General features: G+C 53.1%; 3 protein-coding genes across 3 annotated transcripts; 2 read left to right on the top strand and 1 right to left on the bottom strand.

Annotated features, from left to right (window-relative positions):
- Window positions 1–6,241: 6,241 nt before the first annotated feature.
- On the top strand, window positions 6,242–7,965 carry INS49_005390 (uncharacterized protein; the record flags this gene model as incomplete). The annotated part of the gene is made up of 4 exons (XM_043166170.1): window positions 6,242–6,418; window positions 6,480–6,516; window positions 6,581–7,019; window positions 7,284–7,965. 4 exons carry the CDS (start codon window positions 6,242–6,244, stop codon window positions 7,963–7,965), a joined length of 1,335 nt encoding a protein of 444 aa, XP_043017202.1.
- A 2,924-nt stretch (window positions 7,966–10,889) lies between these two features.
- Window positions 10,890–12,607, top strand: INS49_005389 (uncharacterized protein; the record flags this gene model as incomplete). The annotated part of the gene is made up of 4 exons (XM_043166169.1): window positions 10,890–10,968; window positions 11,021–11,156; window positions 11,304–12,251; window positions 12,409–12,607. The coding sequence occupies 4 exons, from the start codon at window positions 10,890–10,892 to the stop codon at window positions 12,605–12,607; spliced, it is 1,362 nt and encodes a 453-aa protein (XP_043017201.1).
- Window positions 12,608–14,346: 1,739 nt separating this feature from the next.
- Window positions 14,347–15,249, bottom strand: INS49_005388 (uncharacterized protein; the record flags this gene model as incomplete). Its single annotated transcript, XM_043166168.1, has 1 exon — window positions 14,347–15,249. The coding sequence occupies one exon, from the start codon at window positions 15,247–15,249 to the stop codon at window positions 14,347–14,349; it is 903 nt and encodes a 300-aa protein (XP_043017200.1).
- Between the last annotated feature and the right edge of the window lie 1,015 nt (window positions 15,250–16,264).

Below are 16,264 nucleotides of genomic sequence, written 5' to 3'. Positions count from 1 at the left end.
GAACTCGTGACCGCTGGCGAGCCACGCTAGTTGAGGGATCGACATCCACCGGCGAACTCTCTCATAAGCCAATAAGCCACACAGACTGGCAGAATGGGAATACTGGTACCGACGAGCTCCTAGTCACAAACCCAGGCGCGGGTTGAATCCTTCGTTTCAGGGGCATCAGCAGGCTAGCCAAGGTTCGTTCGTGCGCGATGCGCCCGACCGGCGCTGATGGTCTGTCTGTCTTCTATAGAGCATCAGCTGCCCGATCAGGCTTCAGGCTTGATGTTGCATTTTCCGTGCGCCCATGCGAGCACACAGGCATCGCGAGGACCTGTCAAGCTCGGATGTTTCGCTGTCAAGACGTCATATTCACCCCAAGAAAGTAGGTCGACTGAGTCCATGTTGTTTCATCTCATCTCGCCCACAAGACCAATCCTGCTTTTCGTCTGATTTCAGCTCATCACGACCAAGGTTGGCACCAAGGTGATAGTATGCGCATACGAAGCACCAACTGCGAGGCCTCATTCACCCGTAGCTTCAGCCATCATGCCAAGCCGAGCATGATCAATGCCCGATCCACGAGGAAAGTTTGGTCTTCCCCAACACACGGCACTGTGAATGGCTCGTCGCCCGCCGTGGCTTGGCTTGGATCCTTGTCTGGGCTTGCTACGGACCCAGCGCCGGTTGTCAATAGGTCCGATGCGGTGGCAAGTTATCTCAAAGGTTTAGGTGTCCATTCATACGCGTTAGTTCTAGGGGCCTAAGCTTCCTTACTAATTATAATGGCTAATATGGCAGTGCGGAATAAACGCATTACATTTTTTAATTAATTATTTATGTTTAATTTTTGTTGAATTTCTTAATAAGGAAATTATAATTTATAATAAATTAATTAATAAGAACTTTTAATTATAAAAATATCCTTATTAAGGCTTACTTAAGTTTAAAAAAATTCATAAAGAAGGAACTTAACTTATTTAAGTTTAAAAGGCGTTAAATTATTAATAATTTTTAAGTTCTTATATAATTTATAATTTAATTATAAATCTCTTACCCTGTTATGGGTTGGCCTTAAGCGTCTGCTGAAAGGTACTTAAAAGGAGTTATAAATTGCGATATCTAAGAAGTAAGTTGGGCCCTTTCAGGGCCCAACTTTAGATCTATCTTTTAAGTATGTGCCCTATCACGTGAGAGGGTTGGGTGCAGTGTGGGCCCGGCACAGGCATGCATTACGGCTTGGGCAATAGCCCAAGCTCATCACATACCCTTAAAATCCCTACCTTTAATTCCGCTACACTTAGGTAATCACTTATAAATATGGAATCAACCCCAAAATTAATAAGGGCACACAGGAGGTCTGTGATTCAGAGATAAGTGGCAGGCACTTACTGACTCAAGCGTATGACGATCTTCAGCTCTTTGTCCTGGAGGAGCCCAAGTGCGGTTATTCTGCGGGCCGCCGACCTGATTCGGCGAGCACACAGACGGTGGGAATTCCGTCCTAGAGAGCTAGGGCGCCAGGCTGGCAGACTGGGGGACACAGATGTGGCTTGCGCCGGGGTTGTTGGACAGTGCTGCGTCCCAAAGCCTGGGTTGCGCATGGATGCCGTTGCCTGTCAGGAGTTCCCAACTCTTTCGTCCGCTGGTAGCGAAGAGGGAGATCAACACTGGAGGAAGAGTGCTCGGACTTCAGGAGATGCTTCAGACCAGGGGACAAACCAACGACAGCTCTAATGCCATCCGACAGCCTGCCGCTGGGCTCCTCCACGCGTGTCGCAACTCTCACTGACTTGGGATGGAATTAATAAGTCCACCCAAGTCCGCCGCTATAAATCGATCGACAGGGTCAATCAATCTTCAGATTTGGCTGCTACGCTGTTTACGCGTGCGGCTTCCCTCTAGTTTATTACCCGGGAGATGATTCCGTCGAATTGGCGCGACAGCGAGCCGGGTCCCCCCCTTCGACGAGAGTAGGATGCGGATTTTCCGGAGCCGAATATCACCCGCGTGGCTGCTGTCATTGGTCGCATCTGGGCTTGAGACCATCACAGCAGGTTGATCTCAGCTGCTCGAGAACATTGGTCTTGCACATCGAGTTCCAAGGGGTTAGTCCCGAATAGCTGGATTGGCAGGTAAACCTTGTCGCTTATTCGTGAGAGCCGCGCTGGGCCAAGATTCTGTCAACACACATCACAACATTGGCACTCGGATCGCTGCCTCAGGGGAATGGAACTTGCCAAACACACGAGTCATCGTCATGATTGCTGTGTAGTAATATTCGGTTAGTGGCTGGCGGGCATGGATATACCAAGAAACTGCCAGACGCGCCGGGACCCCCTCGGATGCACGCCGCTGCACCCGGACGGCCGCGGCTCGACATGGTTGGGCTTCCTTCCTTGAATGTGCCCATTCACACCACGCTAACCTGGTGCTTGCAATCGTGGCCCCGACCATGGGAATACCACCCTGTGGTTATTACTGCAACGGGCAGCGTTTGGTGAGTTGCCAGCAAGCAAGCAGCGCCACGGAAAACGTGACATCCGGCATACGTGGACGGCATGCATCGGGGTGCTACGGTGGCCCCACAACCGAACCGCACGCACGCACGCTCGCTCAGCCAGGGCGAGGAGGGGAGTTCGTCTCAAATCCCGACATGCGGCATGATCGATGTACAGTATGTTGTTGTCGGCTGTGTCGCCGGATGTGCACCAGAAAGAGACATTCCCGCGGAGCATTCCTGACCTGCTTCGGCCCCTGGGGGCCCGCTTGGCCTGCAGCACTTGCAGCACGTGAACAGGAGGGGGCAAGGTCGCACATGTCATGAACGCCTCTCGCAGCTGGGTATGTTGTTCGGAGACAGCCACTTCAAGACCGATATGAAACCCCAGAGGCCCACCACACTTAGGTACAGCAGCCAGATTAGTCGAAGCGAGCGCCGAGGATTGTAATGTGTCGGTGGCGCAGACGGGCTGCAGTTGGCAATGGTCAAACAAACCCCTCCCCTTCCGACCCACACAAGGAACGCCACCGAGCGGGCAGCTTTTCACGCATCCAATGGGAGGATGGCACTTGACACACAAGGCGGCCGAAAAAAGAAGGTATCGAGTGGCACAGCCAGGTTTGAGAAGAGATCGCGTTGAGGTGGTTGGCGATGGTGGTTGTCGCCAAATGTCTGAGCGTGGTTTCAGGGTTGTTGACAATATACAACCAAGGGTCGATCTCATCTCAACCCCAGATGGACAGCATACAGTGTAGGCTGGGATTTAAATCAGAAGGCATGGGTATATCAGCCTAATGGTTTTAATCCACCGCGAACGATATCACGGGTCTCTTCCAGACAGGTGGACATCCAGAACGGACAAGCCTTCGAGTCTGGTTTCAGGTTCATCTCGTCTGGATCCCGAAAGGCCAAGGCACCTGGGTCTGGCAGATCCCAGTAGCACTAGGCAACGAGAGGGCCTATTCAGACGTTTCATCGGAATGTGGCTCGGGTAGTTAGGATGGCGACTGGGCGAGTGCAAATCAGTGCCTCGCTACGTACGGCCCAGGGACAAGACCATATTATCCGCTGTGCCGCTGCGGGCGGAGGGGGGGTTCTCTTGTCCCAACACCGGGTACCATTACCGAGGCTCAACCGACTCGAGGTAGGGTGGCACAAACCCCCAGGGTTTGCTCTACTGCTGTCATCATCTAGCATTGGTAATTCAACCAGTCGCAACATGACGGCCTCTGCAATCTCCTATACTATGTGGTCGGTGCACAGGAGTGCGAGGGGGTTCCAATCTGGCCCAAGCACCTCGGCCGCCGGCGGGCACTGGCGATCGGGGCGGGCATCCTGGAGAAGATCATATAAGATCCTGGGTCACCTGTCAGCGATTCCCTGACTCGGAGCGGGCCAGGGCACGGGCTCTCTGCGACCTCAACGGTCTCTAGCGCTTCCGGGGTGTTCGCCAAGTGTGCCGAGGGTGCACGGGGGGGGAGGGCGGTTTAGGGAGCAGTGCTCAATTGCATCCTATTGTTGCCTCATGGTCAAGATGGCCCTGACAAGACCAAGACGGCCTTCTCCATGTGGCCAGCAGAACGTGACCTTGAACCGTTACTTAGTGGTAGCTGCGTAGTCTGTGACGCGAAATAGTATGTGAATTAATATTCGGGCAGGTATTGTTCCGAGTGGCATGCCAAATCGACGTTAACAGGCACTAGTGTAGCTGGCCGATCTGGTCCCCTTTCAGATCGCGAACTAGTTAGTCTAGCTGTGTGGTACGACTCAGACACCCTACGCCGACTTCTCAACTAGGCAGTTAGGGTCGCCCTCCTACCAGCCGGAAACCTGAATTGCAAGACTCGAGCTGCTGGTGCCGACACTGATACCGGATAAACAGCCGTCAGTCTCAAACGCCAAAGCCACCCGTGTCTCTCGACTCTAACACGGCCGAAAAAGGGCATTGTGGGGTTGTGACAGGGTCCTTGGCGATTTTACGATCGGAGCAGAGATACCGGATAACGAGTCGTAAACCGAGGGACAACCATGGAACGCCTCTAGATGTACAAGTAGTAGTCTACGGTGGCAGTCTACCCGTGCAACGCCGTACAACGGTCCAAGTTGAGGGCATTGACGAGTCTTTTATGTGTTTATTCCCGATTCACAGCCGCTATTGAATAGTGACAGCGACAATGACACCGTAGATCACCACGGTGACACTCGTGTGACTTTGACGAGGCTATAAAGCCGATTTGCTTCCGGATGATGTCCATGAAACCCCCCGCAGTAGCCGTCCGCTGGGAAAAGCTTGGGGGTGGGAAGGGGGGACAGATGGGCAGATGGGCAGATGGGAAAGCCACCTCCGTCAAGGGAACGTGTGGGCCCTGCTTATTCTTGCACGCACCGTCCAATTAACACCCGCCGGGGAAGAGACCGGAGCTGGGATCCGGGCACCTGAGTCAAGAGGCCGGGCTGCAGTCCCCGTAAATTGTAATTGCACCGAGGTCGAGTGGGCACTGATGATATCAGCTCAAACTCTATTTCGCCCATCAATCAGCACCCGCGATCGAAGGATAAGGTTCCTGTTAGTGAACTGTGCACCGTGCTATCATACTTGAAGTGGGAAAGACTAGCTGACTGGGAGGGAGGGCATCGACATGCACATGATTCTTAACGGCCTACATATTGTAAACATCTTGTATGGACTGCCCAGATGCTAGACCCTGAATTATACCTGCTGGGTGGCTTTCTCCACGTGCATGCAGCAGCAGCTGCACACACGGAGTCACACGTGGGCTGGGCGGCCTGCGCAATCAGGATGAACTTCCAAGAATCTGGTGACGGAATAGTGGCGAGACAAAGGGATACGGAAAAGGTGTGCGCAGCCGGTGTCACTGTGCTGTCGTGCCACCTCGGTCAATCAAGGCCGTATATGCAGAGCAATGCTGCCATTTCTTTTTTCTTTGCCAACTTCCAAGATGAGACCATCTGCCTGGAACCGAAAACTGGTACCCGCCCCTGAAAACACGGGCTGTGATACCGCATGTATGAGGCTCGCCGTGGGTCTTGCCGGAGGAAGGGACTCGCTTGTGGAATGCTGCAGGAAATAGTGCGGCAGGAGACGAGCTGCTGCCGCGGGCATTCTGGGAGCCCAGACACGCATGGGCTCTCTCTCTCACATTCCAACACAGGGGTCTCCTCTTCTGCCCATGCAAGACTCTGCAAGCCATGCAACAGCAGCACATGCAAGATGCCAGTTCGCTCGAGGCGTTGGCCCTGTGGCTGTCCCGGAATCGGCTGGGTGCAGTTTCGCCGCACTAACAGCTCTCTTTCGACAGCGACGTTCCCGGCTCCCAAGATCTAGCATCGCGCATCATCAATTTAGTAGTGTGCTCGGACATTATAATCGTGTTACATTGGGCGGGCCAGCGTCCTGCTTGGGTTGGCGCGAACTGAGCTAGTCCAAGATGGTGGGTGGTATTGGGGTCAACACTCTCGCCATGCGCGCTCATTGGAATTCTCTTGCGTGTTAATGCTGGGACAAAGGAGCAGAACGCAAAGGCTTGGTGTATTAAATCGAGACCCCTGGCCACAACCGGTTCCTGAGATACCCGCGTGGTTATTATTATTGGCATTCTGTCTCTTGTGAAAGACTAAAATATCCGCCCTTCCTCCCCATCACACGCCCCAACACACTCGTCGATACGTCTCCTCAGCCACGGCCTGAGAGACTGATACTCGTTGAGGGCCCCTACTCGGGCCGCCGTCACCATGTCGCTCAACGCTCCCGACCATTCTCTCGATCATGAGTCGTCGTCGGAGCTGATGATCGGGCTGTCGGCGACTCTGGGCTTCATCACCACTGTTGTTGTCATATTACGGATGTACACGAGACTCGTACAGCTTCGAAATGCCGGCCTCGATGATCTCATGATAGTTGTCACGCAGGTACGAATTTTTGTTTCGGCGTTGATCTCGACGGGAAATCAATTAGCTGACAATTATCAAGATTCTTGCGATTGGGTTGAATATCTCAACATGTTTAGGTCCGTCAACTCCACGGTTTACATACAAACCATCCTATATGCGCGTGGCTGACGGGTTTTTCAGAGGGGCACTACGGAACGGGGAGGCACTGGTGGCTCGCCAGCCCGGACGACCTGATGAGCCAGCTGAAATCGCTCTTCGCCGCCATCCAGCTCTACATCTGGTCCCTCTGCTGCGTCAAGATCAGCCTGCTCCTCCAGTACAGGCGCATCTTCATGGCCGCCTGGCTCCAGCGGGTGTCGATCATCATCATCTGCTTCTCCGTCTCGTGGAACGTCGCGCAGTCCATCCTCGTGTCGTTCGCCTGCAGCCCGGCGAGCGTCTTCATCCCGAGCCTCGCGCCGCACTGCCTCGACAGCCTGACGATCTGGTATATCGCGGCGGGGATCAACATCACCACCGACTTCATCGTCTTCCTCCTGCCGATACCACTCATCAATTCATTGCAGCTTCCCATTCGTCAGAGGGTCCTGTTGACCATGGTGTTCTGTCTGGGATTTTTGTAAGTCTTCTTCTTGGATCCTTGTCATATACACTTCCCGAAAGCCAAATCCTGCGAAGGGATCAAAGCTTTGAAGAATCTGGGGAGTTAGGCCCCAGCGTAAATGGCCCTCGAGCACACCCTCCCCCATTATGGTTTCCATACGGCAGCTGTATGGGACTCGCAGGGTCTCAGCCAAGCTTCATGTCACCCCATCCCACAGGCAGGCAGTCATCCTGTGTCATCGCTGTCTTCTAGGTTTTTCTGACATGTCTCCCACAACAGCACGTGCATAATCTCGGTTGTCCGCGCCACAAAGCTTGAGGCCGTGGTCAACGCGGGCGACCCCTCCTACTACGGCGCCCCAGGGGCCATCTGGTCCATGGTGGAGCTCAACTGCGCCATCCTGTGCGCGTGCCTGCCGACCGTCAGGCACCTGATCGGCTCATGGATACCCTGCCTGGGCCTGCGCACAGTCAGGGACACCTCAGGGTACTACGCCAAGTCGACCCCGAGCCGGCGGCGTCTCAGCGTCTTTGCGCTGCGGTCCAAGAAGAGCGGCAAGCTGCAGGTGCCCGGGGGCGGCTACCACAAGGGCTCCAAGGGCAGCGGGGCCTCCGAGGCGGCAATCACGGGGAGCAGCGGCAAGCGCGACCACGGCAACATCGAGCTGGACACGACGTGGGCCAACGACCTCGAGAACGACGGCGCGCTGTACCACAGTAACAACATCTCGGCCTGGGTGAGCGCCCAGGAGCCAAAGTCGCCCATCAGGGCAAAGGTCAGGTACAGCGACGACAAGAGGGACAGGAGCGGGAGCGAGTCGCGGCTGATAGGCTCCGGGGTGTCCAACGAGCAGCTCCGGACGAACATCTTGGTCACCCGGGATGTGACGGTGGAGGAGGGTCGGACGACGACGCCGACGCCCAGCCCGCGCTCGCGGTCTTTCACTGGTATAGCGTTATGATTGTGACGGCTTGTGTAGATAGATTTATGGCACGCCAGATGGTCCGTCTCAGAGACGTGTTTATTATAATTATCATCAATTCAAATACCCAGTAGCGTTCGCGTCTTGCTCACTTCAAGCTGCTCCCACTGCGCCCCAAACGGGCATCGCGTGATTTCTAACCCGAAAACGAGGGAGACAAAGAAAGGACCTTAGCGAAGTGACTCGGTCTATCCCTGATGTGAAGGCTAAGTCTTCCGTTACCACCCTGCAAAAGATATCTTAATGGCCGGAACATAGTCACATGCATCCAAGTATCATTCTTGGCGGAAGCCAACTCCATTGGCCCTCTCCCGTCATCAGGCTTGAAAAGCAGGGCCCGATGGCCGCCAGAGCTTGCAGAGGGTGTGTGGCCTGTCCGCAGGGAGACGTTCGGGATCTTCAGGCCCCCCAGGATTGTGAGCACGTCCCGGATTGTGGACTGATGGCGGATTGGATCGCACCCTCCAAGAGTAACTACCGATATGCGAACTCTAATCAACCCAGAAGTAGACGCCGCCTCACTTTTTTTTTCCCCTTGACTTCTGTTCTCGGTCAACATGGCAGTCATTTCCGACCCAAGGTTGTGGGAATTACATGTGCATGATAACAAATATATTCAATGATACTAATTGTTGCTACCTTGCTCCTCTTGTCTTTGCTCCCAATCCGAATGTCTGCGCATGCGCCCCTTGGCGGCTGTCCCAAGGCATCAGCCACCCCAGAGCTCGCTCACTCTACGGGCCAAACAAGTCGATGACTTGGGTGAGGCTTCTGTCCAAAGCCTCCTGCTGCGACATGGCGTCGTCAACCCGAGTGGGCATCAAAACAGTGACGCTGAGGGCAAACGTATCAATGGCGGTCTTGTCAGCCAAGAAGCAGATGGCCGTAAATTTGCAGCACGGAAAGGGTGCCACGATGTCGTGGTTGCCAACCACACTTGCAATGAACTGTCCATGGACTTGGGTGAACTGTGTGGGTTTTGCATCACACGCATGATACGCATCTACACGCCGGTGGAGGAGCATGATCCGCACCTCTCCGCCCGAGGACGAGCAACACGGCCGGCGAAGGGAGGGAGAGGATCTGTGCTTTCTCCAGTGAATTCGGACGGGAGCACTTTTCATTCGCCCAAACCTCCCCGTGGAAGCCGACCAGTTTCCCATCTCTTAGATAACCTCAGCCGTGTCGCAGGGTGTGGCGTTCCGGACTGCAAATTGTCTTCGACATTGATACAGTACGTAGAGAACTCACAAGTCACCACTCCACGCGGGGCCTTTCCCAGGCAGACTGATCGTTTGATAGCAGATCGACCGCACTCGCACACTGTGAACAAGTCTTTCGTGAAGGTTGTAATCGAGACAAGAGTTTATTATTTTGTTTCATTGACCACAAAATGAGCATGAAAATGCAAAATGACAGGACCGAGAGCACCATCTCACTCAGATTTAAACGTCGAACGACAGCGCAAGCAACACTCCTGCTTTGAATAGATTAGACCTAATCCTTGAATACGGCCTGGTAAGAGGGATGACTCAGTGCGTGTGTCTGTGTGTGTGTGTGTGAAGGGATCTGAACAGACGGAGGCGAAGGGGTTGTTTGCCATGTGTTGCCGAAGATGGATCATTGAAGGTACTCGTGCAAGGCACAAATTTGATTCCACTCAAGTATTCCGTAGCCGACGCCACTGATCATGGACATTGCCTGAACATCATCCAGACATTCCACAGACAAAACATATTGCCTTGGACCAGCCATCAGTGAAACTCGTCACTACAGAAGCAGCTACCCAAGGAGCACCAGAGATACGCTCGAGGCTAGCACTCACATTTGGGACCTTCCTGTTGCTGTGCTGTTACACCTTCGCAGGGTTACCAATCCGCCGTTCTTAAGCCTATGTCCATGCCGATCTGGTTGCGCACGCAAAAGCTCGTCGTCCTGCTCAGTATTTCACTGCTAATGATTGGGCGACCGCTGCAGTGCCCCTGACCACCTTTGCAAGACCGGCCGCATTTGCAAACTCAACGGCAGACGACCCGCCGGGCCATCCGACTGTCTATTTGAAACTGCTGTGTGTGGAAAACAAAACGTTTACCCCCCCCCCCCGCGATCACTTTTAAAAATACACTTTATCTCAATCAATAAATTTCGAGATTTAATAAAGATTTTAGTTTTGGAATTTCCTCTTCTTAAGCTTGAATTCAACATCTTTTTTTCTTTTTTAAAATCTAGTTTTGAGAAAGTTGGTACTTTTTAAGAGGTAAATTTAACGTGGAGGGGAGAGCGACTGAGACGGTAACTGTTGGGGGATGACTAAGCACTCCCCTCTCTTCTAATACACCACACCTTCCGTAGCCCGCCTAGCATTAGCTTCTCTCTCACACACACACACACACACACACACACTGTGCGAGATACTTCAATTGAATTGGCTGTCAGCAACCCCATTTGGTGCCCAGATCTGGTTCTAGAAGCCCTCGTGTACCTCGTTACAGAAACAGGGGGGGGGGGTAAACGTTTTGTTTTCCACACACAGTGGCTAAGGCATTGATAAGAGATAAGAACTCCACACTTAGGCGCCGACCACATCGCGCTTACCACATCGCGCTTACCACATCGCGCCGCCCTCTACCTCAACTCTCACCTTCATGAAACACTAAACAAGCGAGAATTTCTCATCCAACAGATCGCCCCCACCTGATTGATCGATGGCGATGAAGCAGATGCATCGATGTGACCACCAAGTTGACCCAAGTGATCTAAGCGCGCGTCTGCGTACACCCCGGAAGAATCGCACCACCTGAAACTGCTACGCCGCACTCTGGCTGCAGCTATGAGCCGGGTGGAGAGTGAAGAGCTTCGTAGAAAGCGAAGCGCCCCCCATTCACGAGATATAAGCTCTCAAGATGACCACCAAGAGGAAGAGTCAAGGCTCGCCAGGGCCAGAACCAGCCACGAAGTCTCGACGGATAGAGTCGAACACAGGTACGTGTCTCCATGGTGGCTATTGATATTCGATCTGACGCGTTTCTCACAGCTTCTTTGCAAACCAGCTTGCCCTCTCAGACACATTTGGAGGACTCGAATTTGTGCCAAGTGATTCCTGAAGCTCAGGTTCATGACCCTGAAGATTATTTCGAAGACGCAGCCTTTGAAGACCACGACGCTGAAGGGTTGGTCGCCGAGTCTGTTCATACACCGCAGCGATTCCCTTTGACAGAAAAGAATCTACATCGTCTAGCAATGTCAACAAACTCCAAAGGACCGAAAACTGCGAGTGTTCAGAGTCTGAGGTCCGGCAGCTCGGCTGACACCTCCAGGAGTATTTCCACGACCAGCGAAGGATTCGAGAACAGAGCCCTCGATAATGGTGTTCTCGACGCCGTAAGATCCGGAAAACAGGCGGTGGTGGACTCGGATGCCAAGAAGAAATTACTTGCTTCCCGGGGATCTGCATCGCCGACTCAGTCACAATACAACAAATTTGCGGACCGGATCGTCGAAGCGTCAAACGAGCAGGGCACCATCGCTGTCTACTCGAAATACATATTTCAAGACACCGAGGACACCCATTTCGACATTGGCTATCGAAGAAAGGAGGATAAGATGTGGATCGAATTCCCCAAGAACGTCGGTTTCAACAATGGTCTGTCAGCTCCTAAGCCTGACATGATCGAAGGTTTCTCAAGGGACACGTTCCCCCCAACAATCGAACACATTAAAGCATCAAGACTAGTCAAGGACGAGCCCAGATATGTCGCATTGCCTCACGTGGCCGTAGAGTACAAGGCACGCGAGAAAAGCTTGCACAAGGCTAAGGTCCAAGCAGGTTACGACGGTGCCGCTATGGTCTACGGGAGGAATGAGGCTCTGAAGTACATTGGGAAAGCAGATCCCCCACGACAACCTGCGGTACTGACTGCCACGACTATTGGCCAGGAATGGAACGTTTACGGTCACTACGCTCATCCTAATGATTCTACCGGCAAGGAAGAATACTATCAATGTCGCATGGCTGGTGGGTCGATGGAAAACCTGAGCGAGTATAAGCAAGGCCGCAAGGTCCTGAGGAACATGCAGGACTTCGCCCGCGAACAAGCTTCGGACCTGCGAGATAGCATGCAAAATGACTACGATGAGCACGGTTCCCGTCAGCTCGGCCAGCGGGCTGGCAAAAAGACGGGCAGCAATTCTCTCGCCTCCATATCACCATCCGTTGGGTCTGATGGGAACGGCCAACCACGCCCGCAAGGCCAAGTGACGCCTAAGTCAGCTTCCAATAATGGTTGCTCTACATCCGGTCCACGAGACCTACATCCGGTCCACGAGACTCACACTCCAGGCAACGCGGTCAATCTGCTTCTGAAGTCTCTCGCCAGCAAGCTCCAAGGGAGTCTGAAAATGTGCCAGCTAAGACAAAATCAGACTCGTCGCCACTTCCACCCAAGCAGATGATGCCGCCACCAACCCCTCATGTCCAGCCACACAGGCCATCGACTACCGTTCCTGCGGCCCCTCAGAAGCCCCCAATACACATCAGAATAGCCCTGTGCGGGCCGCCCCGTCGAACTCCATCTGGACTTGGTGGCGGAGCCCAGTTGCCGCCGGCCCAGCCCAAGTCTAATATCCCACGGACAACGACGGTGAAACCACTGGATGGACGACCCTTGCCTTCTGGCTCTTCCTCGTCCACGTCCTCGGGGAGATCGAGCGGGTCAACACACTCCGCGTCGTCCACTGACGCCCGCCGTCACCGGATCCGAGACGAAGAAGAACAGAAGGACTTGCCCAGGAGGCGATCGGACAGCCCTGACAAGAATAGGCCGCCACGGTCGCAGGGTGGCAGGCCTGGAGAACCACAGAAAAGGAGCTCGGTGTTTGGTAGATTTGGTATGGGAAAGAGGAAAGATGGGCGTCTCGGCAATGACTGATATTCAATTTCAAATAATGCATCATCTAATAAGACAGAACTGAACATAAATCCACTGCAGTTGGTAATCAAATAGTCGCGCAAGTGGTGTTGTTGTCACCGGAGAGGAGCGATCCCTGGGACTTGAACTTAGAATACGGAGAGCGATAATTCAAGAACTGAAACAACACGAACAGGCCAAAGCCCAAGAATTTATTATGGGCCGGCGTCTGTGATAAACCATCAAAACAGCCTGTGCATGAGACAGAATGTTCTTTCTAGAACGCATGTAACAGCTGGTAACATTGAGTAATGATGTGGCTTTGATCGTGTGTGGGATGCATTTCATCGATATCCCCCAGACAGTGTGGACCTCACTCGTGGATATTCATGTGATTCTCTCCAATTGTGAGACGGTCTTCGGAGATGATTATATTGCAAACCAGATATCGGAATTGAAAAGAAACCACTCGCGGCTCGAATACTCGCCCGTGCCATTACGTCTCCCGTTACAGCAGCGTACCTACCAGCACCAATATGACTACCACTTGCCACCAATCTCTCACCCAAGAAATCAAGAAAGTTGACAATTCCCAGGGAAGCATCGTTGTGACGACCAAGACGAGAATTATATGCCTCCAAGTCAGGGCCCGAGGGATTGCCCACTCCCGATGAGCCTTTCCCACCGCGGCTGTGGTGGTTTGTTTTGTGGCTACAACGTTGACCTCTGCGATGCTCGAATTCTCATCCTGCTCCGGACTAAACGCAACAACCGGGTCGTCCGTAGGTGTATCATCCTCTAGGCGAGTAGAGTTTCCTACACGGCTTTCTTTGGCAGCCTCCTCATCTATTGCAATATTTTCTCGCTCACTCTCAAAGTAACCATGACTGATGCCAGGATCCTTTTTGCGTCCCGATCCGAAGACGACCGCACCGTCTATCCAGTCTTTCCATGATGGCAGCACCGGCAGCATGTCGCTCGTGCGTTTCTTGTCAATGACCTGTGGTTGCTTGGCGCACTGGGACGGATTCTGCATACAGCCGACGCAAGCTTCGAAAATGGAAGCGTCTTTGAACTTCCACACCTGCTTGTCAAAGAGCGTGCAGACGTCCTTTCCTGTACCACATTGCTTCGACAAACTCTCAAGGCATCTGATGCTTGCAGCTAGATAATTCTGCTTGAGGCCGCCAGGTAAAGGATACCAGTGTCCACAAACAATACCAGGTTGAGCAGGCTTGAAGACTTCTCCGATGTCCTGGCCGAGAAACAGCGGTATCTTGCCGGTCAGACCCAACCAGTTCGGTTTGGGAGCTCTCCGAAACAAATGAAACTCGGATCGTACGTTGCGCCTTCTGCTATGGCCAGTGGAGAACTCGGGTATGAGCTCCAACCAGTCCCAGCCGGTGATCGGGGTCCGGCCAATTGGAACTGTCCCAGGAGCCCCCTCATCACACTATGCATTCTTGAGCCAACGGGCTTCGACAGCCATGTTGATCCGCTTGATCATGGCTCCGACGTTCATTTCAGTCTCACCTTCATGGCCCGATTTGATCACAACTTGATCGGCGTATTCGCGGTTAGACAGGACTGCCTTCGCCATCTCGCCCCCGTCTGGACCAGGTTCGGCATATCGCACCCGCTCGGCTACCTCCTTATCTGCATCTCTTTGGCAGAAAACCCAGAAATTGAAGAGGTCAAGGACCAACGACAGCTGTGGGACCATCCATGCCCGCTCCATTCCTGGCTTAGTGTCGAACAATATCACCGGCTGTGCAGCGGCCCGTTTCAGTACCTCGGAATACATGTCTTCGTCTTCTTTCTTTCTCGCATCGATGAGTCCTTTCCGGTACTTGAAAGTGAACGTAGAGGTCACCGCGAGGCGGCCCCAAAAGTTGCCGGCAACGGATATGCCCCCCAACGAAACTTCTGGCCGCCCACGTTCGGGCCTTGCCCCTGAACGACGATACTCCTCGTATTGTTTCAGCCGTAATTTCGTGCCTAGTTGGATGTTTGTTTGCTGACAGTAGCCGAGAATAGCTGTTGCACTGGCCATAGTCTCCAAGTCGACTTTCCTAAGCAAGCTGTGGGGTCCTTCCTGTCCAGGGGCAAGGCCGGGATCGGATGTTTGGTCGGTGCTTCTTTTGACGAGGTGCCACTGAACTGTGTGTTCTTCACTACTGTACCTGGTCGGGTAAAGCGTCCAACGATCACCATCGAAGTACACACCATTATCATTTCCTGCCTCATCTTCGAGTGTTGTGTCTGATAGCATCTCTGAAAGCTCAAACATAGTCTGAACTGGAATGCGAAGTCCGAAGAATCCCGGGCAGGACGGAGCAGGGAAGCCGTAAGCCATAATTGTGCTTGGGAACAGTGATTTCCAACATGTACCTTGCTCACGGTCATCTAGACTCCATAGTTCTGACAACCTCAGCGAATACCTTAAGTCACCAGGGAGTTCTGCGAATGTGACAGTTGAACAAGAAAGCTCACGCGCTTTCGGTGGTCGAAATGTGGCAGCCATCCACGCAAAGAACTGCACCCCAATCGAGATCTCCGACAAGGTCCCCTCGAATGTAAGTGTCGCAGGAAATTCATGCTCTTCATCGATGTGAGGGACACTGAGTCTCCAATTTGGAACGGCCGGGTCTAAGGGAAACAATTTGAGTTATGAGGCTTTGCGAATCTGGGAAACATCATATCCTCCAGACTTGACACCAAAACGCTTGCGTAGACGCGGTTAAGACTTCCAAGAGCAGCACAGGCCCGCAAGCAAGCCCGAAACATGCCATTGCCAATGAGAAATATTGAGAATATTGTCAGAGAAAAGGGGGTTCACAAACCGGAGACAGTGGTAGCTTCTTCCAGCCTGACGACTTTCTGCAGAACTGACTCCAAGCTTCCAAGCAGTGTTAAACCGAACTCTGCCCACCTTTCAGAAAGGTACTTTTGACAGGACGTGGCCCAGGAGTGGTCGGCATTTCCCGTAATAGTCAATGTCGAGCTGAGGTCCGTACTGTCGTCGAGCTCGGTCTGCAGACAACGCCGCAGCCCCCAGAAAATCCCAATAGTAACTTGCTTCCTTGTTGGATTCTCACCATCATCTCCTAAGGTGATCTTGCTGATCGGGTCATCGATTTCTTGCAATATGGATGGTCCAGCACGAGGGGGCAAATCCGAGTCCACTTTATTCACGGCAGGCTGTGAAGTCCTTGGAATGGACTGGGTTTCCTTCACCCGGAGGGATGTCCGTAGCGAAGGAAATAGTGATCTCGCATTTGGGACCCGGGAGCGCTGAGCCTTAGCCAACCTTAAAGCAATATGACTGTTCACATTGCCAAATACTGCGGACGGCGTCTCCAAGTGGGTAT

Source organism: Diaporthe citri, assembly GCF_014595645.1.
Source record: "Diaporthe citri strain NFHF-8-4 chromosome Unknown scaffold_17, whole genome shotgun sequence".
NCBI lineage: Eukaryota > Fungi > Ascomycota > Sordariomycetes > Diaporthales > Diaporthaceae > Diaporthe > Diaporthe citri.
Note: the sequence above shows the minus strand (reverse complement) of the source record. Positions and strands in the feature narration are given on the sequence as shown.